This window comes from Urocitellus parryii, chromosome 2 (assembly GCF_045843805.1).
Source record: "Urocitellus parryii isolate mUroPar1 chromosome 2, mUroPar1.hap1, whole genome shotgun sequence".
NCBI lineage: Eukaryota > Metazoa > Chordata > Mammalia > Rodentia > Sciuridae > Urocitellus > Urocitellus parryii.
Genome location: NC_135532.1, coordinates 173958817 through 173970953, shown reverse-complemented (window position 1 = coordinate 173970953; position 12137 = coordinate 173958817). Strand labels below are relative to the sequence as shown.

Here is a 12137-nt window from a genome sequence, read left to right as displayed (position 1 = left end):
ATGTTGGATTTCCACAAAATGAACCAGTTGAATTCCTCTGCTTCATAGTTTAAATTCAAGTAAAAATAGCCTAGTCCAAGATAGGCTCATCTTCATTGAAAATCTCCCTCTCCCTTTTTTCCTAGTTTATGCATAGTATTTCTTTGCTACTATAAAACAAAACAAAGCAAAACAAAAACATGAATAAAGTAATCAAGGATGGCATGAGCTAGTTTCCTTATAATAGCCCTCTAGAATCACTTAATAGGTAGAATTGATGGTTTTGTGAGGACATAAGGTTTCCCATGCTAAAATTCATAGTTGAAAAAGTTTAAGAACCACAATCTAGACTTGAAAACCATGTGAGGACTTCTGGTTCAGCTTAGTATATATGTGCAGGTAACTCACATCTCCTTCCAAAATTTGTTGAAATTTTGGATTTAGAATGGGAGGACTTTTGGAAAGGAGAGTTAAATAAGGTGGTTGCTGTTAAATGAAAAAAAAAAAAAAGTGTGGTTCTATCAATATTATTAATACTGATGATTGATATGCAAAGTAGAAATCAGAAGAAAATCTTTTAAAATAGGAAAAGCAGGGCTAGGGATGTAGCTTAGTGGCAAAGTGCTTGCATAGTGTTCACAAGGCCCTGGGTTCAATCCCCATTTACAGAGGTGGGAATGTGGAGTATACAGATAGGTGTTTCATTTTCACATATATTGCTTAAGGATATGACTTATGAATCTTTATCTAAAAATATATTTTGAAATACAGACTTTTAAATTATTAGAATAAACCAAGTAACAAATTGAGAAACAGCTTAAGGATACGACTTATGAATCTTTATGTATCTAAAAAAAATTTTAAATTACTAGAAGACTAAACCAAGTAATGAATTTAGAAACAGACATCGAGAAACTGATAAAGCTAAAACAAAGTTAAAAACAATTGAGGGCCTTGGAGTGAGGCTCAGTGATGGAGTGAATGGTTAAGCTATATAAGGCCCTTGCTTTGATTCCTAGCGCCACCAAAAAAGTTTTATGAAAATGGAGCCAGGCATGGTACCTCACTTGTAGTCCAAGATAGTCAACTGGACTGAGGCAAGAAGATCACTTGATCCTGGGAGTTTAGGGCCAGTTTGGGCAACATAGCATGACTCTTCTCTTACCAAAAAAATAAAAACTGATGTGGTCTAGTCTCTAGAATATTACATTAAATACTTGTAACTCAACAACTAAAGACAACACAAATTAAAAAAGGGCAAAGGACTTAGACATTTCTTCGATGAAATATAAGTGGCCTGTAGGCACATGAAATGATGTCCACCATCATTAGTAATTTGGAAATGAAAAAAAAAATGGGGAGAGAAAAAAGGAGAAGAAAGACTAAAAATATATTTTAAAAGACATTCTCTGGAGATATGGCTGGTTTTGGGGGGGGTTGGTCGTGGCCCCCCCCCCCCCAATGCTGGGGATATCACTGTATTACTGAACTACATCCCCAGTCCATTTTCCCTTTAAACCCAGGTGGTAAGCATTTGGGTTTTCATGGTAATGTAAATTTTGAAAACTTTTGGAAGTATGATATGCATATTTTAAAGTGCACTAATTTAAATGTATTTAGTGAATTTTTACATGTATATAAATCATCCCCTGGATTAAGATATAAAATATTTACAAAAGGTAACCCTTGATACCCTTTTCCTTTCTAGTCAGGATCCCCTCCCCATAATTATGATGTATTACTTTTTTTTTTTTTAAGAGAGAGATGAGAGAGATAATTTCAACATTTATTTTTTAGTTTTCGGTGAACACAATGTCTTTGTTTATATGTGGTGCTGAGGATCGAACCCAGGCCGCGTGCATGCCAGGCGAGCATGCTACTGCTTGAGCCACATCCCCAGCCCTGTATTACATTTTTTAACTGTTCTCTTGTAAAGCTATTTATTTTATGAGGCAAAATATTCTTTTTTTTTTTTTTTTTTTTTTTTTATTGTACCAGGAATTGATCTCAGGGGCACTGAACCACTGAGCCACATCCCCAGCCCCATTTTGCATTTTATTTAGAAACAGGGTCTCACTGAGAGTTGCTGAGGCTGCCTTTTTTTTTTTTTTTTAATATTTATTTTTTAGGTGTAGATGGACACAATACAATGCCTTTATTTTTATGTGGTGCTGAGAATCGAACCTGGGTCCATTCTAGGCGAGCGCTCTACCGCTGAGCCATAATCCCAGCCCCCTAAGGCTGCTTTTTGAACTCGTGTTCCTCCTCTCTTAGCCTCCTGAGCCACTGGGATTACAGGCCTGTGCCACCATGCCCAGCATATTCTTCCTTGTAATGATCTTTAAGGGGGGGGGGGGAATCACAGAAGATTATATGTCTCTTTTGGGAGGGAGGTGGGATTTACTGAGGATTGAACCTGGGGGCATTCTACCAATCAGCTACATGTACCTCAGTTCCCCGCCACACCTTTTTTTGTTTGTTTGTTTTTAAATTTGAGCAGAATCTCACAAAGTTGCCCAGGCTGGCTTCAAATTTACCACTATACTCCTGCCTCAGCCTCCTGAGTCACTTAGATTACAGGGCTGCGCTCTGAAAGTAGGACTAGGCTGCCTCCCATTGGTAGAGAGCTTGCCCCAGGCATTTGTTCAGTCCCCAGCAGAGCAAAAAACAAACAAACAAAATAATGACAAAAGAGAATTTTTGGGTGGTTGGTGAGGAATAACTGAGCCAAGATACTGCAGAATCTGCCAGTTCTTTATCAGATCACTCAGGTTGCTTCATGCAGGCATTTTGAAAATAAAGCCAAGAGAAACAAAAGCTGTTTCAGGGAGAATATTGGAAATCCAGTTCATCTGAAGGGTAGATTAGCTGATTCCTGTATAGAACCACCATGGTTCTTGGAGTTGGGAATAGCATGTGTCATATCAGCTAACTAAAAATATATTTTAAAAGAAGCAGGATTGACTTCATTCATTCCTGCAATTACTTGGTTCACTTTCATACTCTATGGACCAGTAATATGATAAGTAACTGAGCTCTTTTTGGGGGATCAATAATTGTACAAATTTGACATGTACTAACTGTCACCAATAAAGGATTCCTTACTGGGAGGCGGGTCCTCAGCATGAGGGAGGCTCTGGGCTCAATTCCTAGCATCAAAAGGGGGGAAAAAAAGTTACATATGAGGAAGCACATAAGAATAGAAAGGGCTGATATGTATATTTCCTTTACTTGTTTATTGCAATGAGCATGTATTGATACGTTACTTGTTATTTTATAAATAAAGAATAACTGGAAGAGTTTAATGACTCTTTACTGATTCTGTTATATATTTGATCACATTTTGTTCTCTTAGGAATTTTGAAATAACTGTCATATAACTCTAATATCTTGATACTGATATACTTCCTAAATAATGGATTTTTCTCTTTTCCAAGCTGCTTTTTAAAAAATCACCCAAAGTTACCACCACTTGAAAACAATCAATATTTTGGGAGATTTCTGCTAAATTTTATTACAATTATGTGTGTGATTAGTTCACTGTTTAAAAAATAAACCTACCAATGTGTAATCTTCCTTTTTTATTCCTACTTATACCATTTTCCATTTTATTATATGTTATGTATTTTTAGTGGCAAACAGCCTATAATAGACTCTTAGAAATTTAGGGATTAGCTATTATGTTGACATATGTTAACATCTGCGTTTCTGTAAGCAGGTAGTTGGTATAAAAACTATATAATGGTAAGAATCTAATCATTAATTGTTTTTCAGTAGAGATTAAAATGTAGTAAACAGAGGCTAGAGGCATGTGGTTTGGTGATAGAGTACTTGCTTAGCATGTGTAAGGCCTGGGTTTCAAATGTCCAGAACTGCAAAGGGGGTGAGGGGAATGGAGTAAATAACCACAGTTTCTGATATGCAAAGACACCAACATACTTAAAATATTGTTTCTGTAAATTTGGGGAGGGTTTGCGTAATTTAATGCTATCAACCTTTTACATTTTTTTCAAGAATTAAAAAATATTTAGGGCTGGGGATGTGGCTCAAGCGGTAGCGCGCTTGTCTGGCATGCGTGCAGCCCGGGTTTGATCCTCAGCACCACATACAAACAAAGATGTTGTGTCCGCCGAGAACTTAAAAAAAAAAAAAAAAAAAAAAAAGAGAATCCTTAAAAAAAATATATTTATTTTTTATTTTTACTTCCTTTTTTACTGTTTTCTTTCTTTCACTAAAATATTGATGTCAGATTTTTTTGTTTGTTTGTTTTTACTGTGCTGGTGATCAAACACAGGATTTAAATCATGCTATGCTGATGCTCTACTGTTGATCCATACCCTCAGCCCTGTTAATACTCCCAGTTTTAAGTTTTGTCCTAGAGTTAAACCAAAATACCTAAGATCAGGAGGTGAAATACACTTTGACAAATCAGCTAATGAGTAAACTGTTCAGTCTTGGGCATAAATAATTAATCTGGCTTTAGCATATTGAGTATATGCTACTTGTCTTTCAAAGTATTCACACTTGGATAATTTTTTTAAAGGTATTTGTCACCTAAATCTCTATTTGGATCAGCAACACAGTCTGAAGTTGTACAAGAAGTCAGGAGAAACTCCACATCTAAGGTATGTTAATGCTGAAGACATTCTTGATTAGGCACGTTTACTGATGATATAGATTACTTATGGTTTCCTAACTTTTTTTAAAGCACTATAGTTAATGGAATATCCTTTTATAGTCATCTAGTCATCTTAGACTTACCTAAACCCAGGGATCAACAAATGTTTTCTCTCAAGGACCAGGTGGAGCTATTTTAATTTTTGTGATCAAAACAGTCTATGTCACAGCTATCCAATCATACTGTTGTAGTTGGAAGGATCCATTGCCAAATGTAAACAGATGAGCTTATCTGTGTTCCAGTAAAACTTTTGTTTATAAAAATAGGCAGCAGGCTAAGTCCATGGGCCATATTTTTCTGATCCCTGACCTAGATAATGAATCTCATAAAACTGAGTTATACCTGGTACCAGCTTCACATAGAAGATTAACTAAGAAACAAAGCATGCAACAGCCTGTAGGTGTACTTCCTGGGGTCCTGGTAAGAAATATACCCAGTCAAAAGAATAAGTCACTTAGAGAAGAAGCCTCGAGCTGAGAACACTTTTAATCCTAGAACAGAGGCAGGTAGGTCATTGATCACAGGCCCTTTTTACTAAGTCATATGGCCTAATAATATGTGTGACATTTCACCTTTATCAGATTTCCAGGTAAACAGAACCAGAGAGGGCTAGGATTGTGGCTCGGTGGCAAAGCACTTGCCTCGAACATGTTAGGCATTGGGTTCTATCCTCAGCACCACATGAAAATAAATAAACAAAAAAGATATTGTGTCCAACTACAACTAAAAAAAAAAAAATAGTTTTAAAAAAAATTAGGTGGTTTCTTGGAAGGCTGAGACGGAAGGAATGAGAGTTCAAAGTCAGCCTCAGCAAAAAGCAAGGCATTAAGCAACTCAGATCCTGTCTTTAAAAAATGCAAAAAGGAAATTAAAAAAAAAAAACTTTAAAAACATTCAAAAAGGGCTGGCAATGTGGCTCAGTGAGGTCAAGTGGCCCTGAGTTCAATCCCCGATACCCTCCTCAAAAAAAAAAAAAATCTAGGTGGTTTTATACCACCAAACATGCAATGAGCATTTACTGTGTGCCAAAAAATAGCCAGGAATGGTGGTACAGGCCTATAATCCTAGTGATTCAGGAAGCTAAGTCAGGAGGATCCCAAGTTTGAGGCCAGCCTGGTTGACTTCTTGAGACCTTTTCTCAAAATAAAATAAAAAGGGCTGGGGTTCCAACTCTGGTAGAACACTTTCCTAGCATGGGTGAGACCCTGAACTGCCAAAAAGAAAGAAAGAAGAAAACTGAGGCACAGAGTGAAGACACTTGTTTCAAGTCTCTAAAGTAAGTAGTAGAGGGAAGAATTCAACTGACAGTTCTGCTCATACACGAACAGAGGATTTGTAGAAGAGACATTGTAGGACTGGGATATTTTCCCCCACTGTTGTATTCACAGCAAAATGAGGTAAGCAGTTTAGAGTCTGGCCAGTTCCATCCACATTGGTTCATAAAAAAGTGCTATCAGGAAGGATAAATGGAAAGCAAAATAGGCAAAAGAATAGATAAAACGTCACACACAAGATATTCTTTGTTCCGAGGCACATTCTCCTCAAAGCCTTTCTTCTTAAGGCTTTCCCATTGTCAAAATTAATCCTAGGTCTTGACTTACCTAAGACCTAGAAGTGAGAAGAAGAATTATACTGACTAAAGCAAGAGTTCTTAACCTAAGGTCTAGATGGAAGAAAGAGTATGTATTTTGTTAATTTGTAATTTTAATATTTTCTTTAATTTTGGTTGCAGACAACAACCATAGTAATAGTATCTGTGACTTTGTTATCAGTAGAAAATGCAGCTATTTTCATGTCACAGTATATTTGTTACAGATCTCTTGAAATATTATTTATAATCATCTCTACTTTGATAGTACAAATTTTTGAACTTGCTACTAGCTCTTATTTAATGTGTCAATAGATGAACATTTGGTTTATTAACATTTTATCTGTTTTTGTTGTTGTTGTTTGTGGTGCTAGGGATTGAGCCCAGGGCCATGTACATGCAAGGCAAGCACTTTACCAACCAACCTATATCCCCAGCCTGGTTTATTAACATTTTAATAATTGCGTTACAGTATAAATTAATTCCCTTTGTAAGACTATGTATTTTAATTTTTATATTTGAAAATATTATTCTCAGAAGATGTCTGTCTAGAAGTTTTAACAAAATGCCTAAAGGAGGGTCCACAGTGCAGAAAGTGGCTTAAAAGGCCCATATCGCCATCTATCTGAGCTGGTGACCTGTGCTGGGTTCACAAAATTTGACTATTCCAATAACTTAAGGAAACTCTGAAGCAAGCAAGCAAACACACAAAAGAACCTTTTCAAAATCTGGGGATGGCTCTGTGACCTTAAGGGTCCATGGAAAGAGAGCGAGCCACTGGAATTATTTATTCTTATAGAGGGGACACACAGGTGAGGTTCCATGGAACATTCTATCCCCAAAATGGCAAAGGGGTAGGATTACAAAGGAACAGGTGGGTGCATTTCAATCCCATCCGGTCATGGCCGCTCCTGGAGCCACACCTTCCTTATCCAAGTGGAGGTAAGCCCAATGTATGCGGGGTACAATAACTATACAGTACCCCTTTACTCAGGACTTAAAGATGTGCTCATAGCTTCTGTCCAGAGACTCCTGACGGCCCCAGACTAGAAGTTCTTTGTAAGGTGAAAGAGTTCAGACCATCCTAATGCCAGCTCTTGGCCATACATAGAATCTAGTTTGTGAGTTTTGATTTGTAGGTTTCCATGGGGTGAAAATGAATTAATGTTGTAATCTAAACTGGAATATAGAATTAACAATTATATTAAGAAAGAAGTAGGCCTGAGGGTGTAACTCAGAGGTAGAGAACTTGCATAGCACACAGAGATCCTGGGTTCAATTCCCAGCACCGAAAAAAAAGAGGGAGGGAAGAAATACTTTGTTAGTAATACTTAACAAATATTCAGCTGTGGTATTAGATATATATTATGATTTGGTGTTTTCCCCTGTACACTCAGTATTTTTGTTTTCTACAGGAAATTGACAGAAGTCATATGAAGAGCCCTACAGGGCAAGATACAGAAATTGAAGAAGATATGCCAACACTTTCTCCTCAAATGTGCCTGGAAGTTCAAGAACAAGGTACAAAGTCTTCAGTAGAGTCACCTATGCCATGGTTATGTGTCTATGATGCAGAACAGTGCCTTGAAGGAAAAGCCAAAAGATCAAACAATCATGATCAAGAGTTATATGTCTTAAAGTATGAAGGACCTAAAACCAAAGTTCCCTACTCTAAAGAAGCTACAGTTAAGCCTTGTGACAAGACAGAGAATGGGCGTACTTCATCAAATATGATAAAAATAATTGGAGACAACCCAGTTGAGACAGAGTCTAGCCAACCAGACAGTAAAGGTGTTTCAAAAAGAAAAAGCCAGGAATCTTCAGTTGAAGCAGTCAGAGATTCATGCTTTTCTTTAAAAAGGAAGAAAAAGTTCTCAGAATCTTCTTCAGATCAAGAGGAAACAGAAATGAATTTTACCCAAAAACTGATAGATTTGGAGCATTTACTTTTTGAGAGACACAAACAAGAAGAACAAGACCGGCTATTAGCGTTACAACTGCAGAAAGAGGTGGATAAAGAACTAATGAAGCCAAACCGGCAAAAAGGATCCCCAGATGGGTACCAGTTACGTACTACATCCTCACCTCCACATAACTTACTAAATGGGCAGAAGAATTACAAAGACAGAAACTTCAAAAAGCAGACTGATGTAGAGCATCCAAAACCTCGAAGAGGCTCAAGAGATGAAAACTGGCAACCTTCTTTTAAAATCCAGTTGAATAGTTCGGCGAACGGAAAAAAGATGTCAAATTCTACTAAAGAAAATTGTAATGTATCTAAAAGTGCTCATTCTCTACAGCCTAGTAATTCACAGAAAAGTATTTTTCAGATGTTTCAGAGATACACCAAATAATGTGGGTGAAAGGAATGTCTTCTAGTAAAGCTGGATTGTGAAGCTCTCTTCTGTCATAGAATCTTTATAAATTTCACATTAATCTCTTGTCTAAGCATACTTATTATCTTTAAAGACTATGTGATTAAAAGAAAGCATATACAAATGTGTTTTCTATAAAACTCAGTGATAAGAAAGGATCCCTATTCATTGTTAATAACTAACATGTACTAAGTTTAACGGTCCTTTTATATATACAGATGTGTTCACCAAGCCAAGAAGTCTTGAAGTGCCATTCTTAAAAAAAAAGGAAAAAGTTTTATGGCCTTTGCTTGTTTTTTGTCATGAATAATCAAAACAAAGATTATACTATATCAGGTAGTTAAGGAATCTATGTAGAACATAGGGTCTAGATTTTCTTGTTACTTTCCCTTATATTTATAGAGCACTTGAAATATATCTACCATACCAATTGAGTAGTTAATTTCCATCTCCAATTTAATTAAATTTTCAGCATTATAGCATTTTCTTCAATTTAAAATGGATTAGAATCAATGTTAAATCAAGAGTTTTCTAGTAAATTAAAATTCAGTTGACAGAAAGGAAACTAGATTCTTTATGCATAAAGAAAGAGTTGGGATTAGACCAGTGGGATGGATTGGCAGTTTAGGAGCATTAGAACTGAATGGATGATCAGAAACTGGGTCCAGAATGGAGTAGCTGGTGTTATTTGCCAGAACATTCTCTCTTGTCATTTCTTTGCTATAAATGACACTGAAAACATTTTGGGTTTACATCTTTTCACACCATAGTGTCCACTGTCAAAATCAAAATTAGTGGCCAGGTGCATTGGAGCAAGCCTGTAATTCCAGGGGCTCAAGAGGCTGATGCAGGAGGATCGCAAATTCAAAGCCAAAGCCAGCCTCAGTGACTTATCGAGACCCTGTCTCTAAATAAAATACAAAAAAGGGCTGGGAATGTGGCTTAGTTAAGCGCCTCTGGGTTCAATCCGCAGTACCAAAACAAATTTGTTTTCTTAATTTTTGGAAATTCATACTTCTATTAAGTGCTGCTCCAGTAAAAAAGGAAATTTGCTATAGGAGAGTCATATGACAATGTCTCATGTTTTGAAATTTGAAACAACCATGAGTTTATTTCTTTATACTATCATTTGTATTGATATTTTTCTTTGTGCTTGTGGGTAGTAATAGAATGTATATAGATTTTGCTCTCTTACCCCTGAAAGTTAAATCAGAAGCACTGAATTCATTTGTGAAGTTTTAGAGACTAATGATCTTAATTCTGCTGCTAATTTTAGTTTTTTCTTTTTCAAAAAAAAAAATGGGGGCTGGGGATGTGGCTCAAGCGGTAGCGCGCTCGCCTGGCATGCGTGCGGCTCGGGTTCGATCCTCAGCACCACATACCAACAAAGATGTTGTGTCCGCCGAGAACTAAAAAATAAATATTACAAATTCTCTCTCTTTCTCTCCTCTCTCACTCTCTCTTTAAAAAAAAAAAAAAATGCCCTCTGAGTAATGATTGTGGTAAGATGAGGTATAGTCAGAAACTAACCAAATTTGTCTAAAACAGATTAAAATCTGTCTTATCAAATCAGAATTTTTCCAAGAACAATTCACTTGATGTTTTAATGTAGACATTGTTGGAACTCCTTGAATTAAAACTTTCTTGAAAGTTCCCTGACCAAAAAGGAAATCGATAAAAAATAGCCCGTGAGCTGGTGCTATAGCTCAGTGGCAGAGCACTTGCCTGGCACATGTGAGGCACTGGGTTCGATCCTCAGCACCACACAAAAATAAATAAATAAAATAGAGATATTGTGTCCATCTACAACTAAAAAAATAAAAAAACCCATGTTACAGTATTTATATATTTAACCACTTATTTGCCTTTGAAGAAGTCTTCTTGACTAGAGTTGGCTTTAAGATAAATTTTAATTTCTCTATTAATCTTTCTATTCTTCCTACCACATATGCATTTTTATTAGAAATTAATAAATATTTTGTGCCAGTCATATTAGAATGTAACATTTTTTTCCTATCATTTTTGTGGGATATGAGCATGTTAACTTCTCAGGGAGTACTAAAGCTGTGCAGATGTCATGAATTTTAAGAGTTATTAAAATTAAAATGGACAGTATATTTCACTATACTTAACATAGAAATTGGCTACATAAAAAGCATAAGTTCTTTATAATAAAACTATCATAAAGCTGGATATGGTGGAACATGCCTGTAATCCCAGTGACTTTGAAGGCTGAGTTAGGAGGATCACAAGTTTGAGGTCAGCCTCGAACAATGTAATGAGACCCTTTCTCAAAAAACAGAAAGGGCTGGAAATGTAGCTCAGTTATTAAGTGCCCCTGGGTTCAATCTCTGGTACCAAAAATAAAAAAGTGAAACCTACCATAAAAGTTGTAAGACAAGGCAAGCTGGGGGAAGAAATATTTTCAATTCATCACAAAGAGCTAATTTCACATATATAGTATCTGTCAGTTCATTAAGGTGAAGCTCAGTGGTAGAGCACTTGCCTACTATGTATGAGGCTCCTGGTTCCCAATTTCCAATGCCACACACACAAAAAGACTAACAAATCTGGGAAAATTAGAGACACCTATGTTCCCAAGAGACGACACACTCAGGAAGCATAAATGTCTCTTAAATATGTGAAAAAGGTACATAATATCACGTCTTTCCACCCTTCAGATTAGTAAAGATGAAGTATTTTCTCATTTTTGTGTATGTATGTGGTGCTTTTTAATTTTAGCAAGAATGAGGGAAATGGGCATTGTTATGCATGCATTGCTTGGTATGAATAGATAATTGAAAATCCCTATGGAGGTAAACTTAGCAGTTCTGCCTCTTGGGTTTTCTTAAAGCTGGTCTCATGTGTGCTGAATGACATGCATATAAAATTTTTGTGATGGCATTGTTTGTAATAATAAGTTAGAAACAACCTTAGTATTCATAATAGATATTCAATAAATGATGGTACAATGGGATACTATATAGCAGTTTAAAAAACTATGAAGAGAAGAATAAAAGTTAAATAAAAAATACCCAGTGTACAATAGCATATATAGTATGCGATCATTTGTCCAGAAAATAAATTTATATGTATTTCCACAAAATACAAAAGGACTGGGTGTAGTGGCTCATACCTGTAATCCCAGCGGCAGAGGAGGCGAAGGCAGGGGGATTGCAAATTCAAAGTCAGCCTCAGCAATTTAGCAAGGCCCTGTCTCAAAATACAATATAAAGGGCTGGGGCTGTAGCATAGTGATGAGTGCTTGCCTAGCACATGTGAGACCCTGGGTTCGATTCTCAGCACCGCATAAAAATAAAGGTCTATTGACAACTAAAAAATGTTTTTTAAAAAAGATATATATATATAGAGAGAGAGAGAGAGAGAAAAGAACGGGGAGGTGGTTCAGTAATTAAGTGCCTCTAGAGTTCAAGCCCCAGTACCAGTTTTTTTTTTTATGTGTATATATGTATACACACACACGCATATGTATTTGCAGGAGAAACAATTATAGTGT

General features: G+C 36.3%; 1 protein-coding gene across 3 annotated transcripts in view; it reads left to right on the top strand.

Moving 5' to 3' along the window:
- Rnf168 (ring finger protein 168) overlaps window positions 1-10055 on the top strand; it is a 30659-nt gene extending 20604 nt beyond the window's left edge. For all 3 annotated transcript variants that reach the window (XM_026394365.2, XM_026394356.2, XM_026394348.2), the window contains exons 6-7: window positions 4523-4604; window positions 7661-10055. In XM_026394365.2, the coding sequence (XP_026250150.1) occupies window positions 4523-4604; window positions 7661-8599 (1021 nt within the window). In that variant the 3' untranslated portion in view covers window positions 8600-10055. The remainder of the gene's footprint in view (window positions 1-4522; window positions 4605-7660) is intronic.
- The last annotated feature ends 2082 nt before the right edge of the window (window positions 10056-12137 follow it).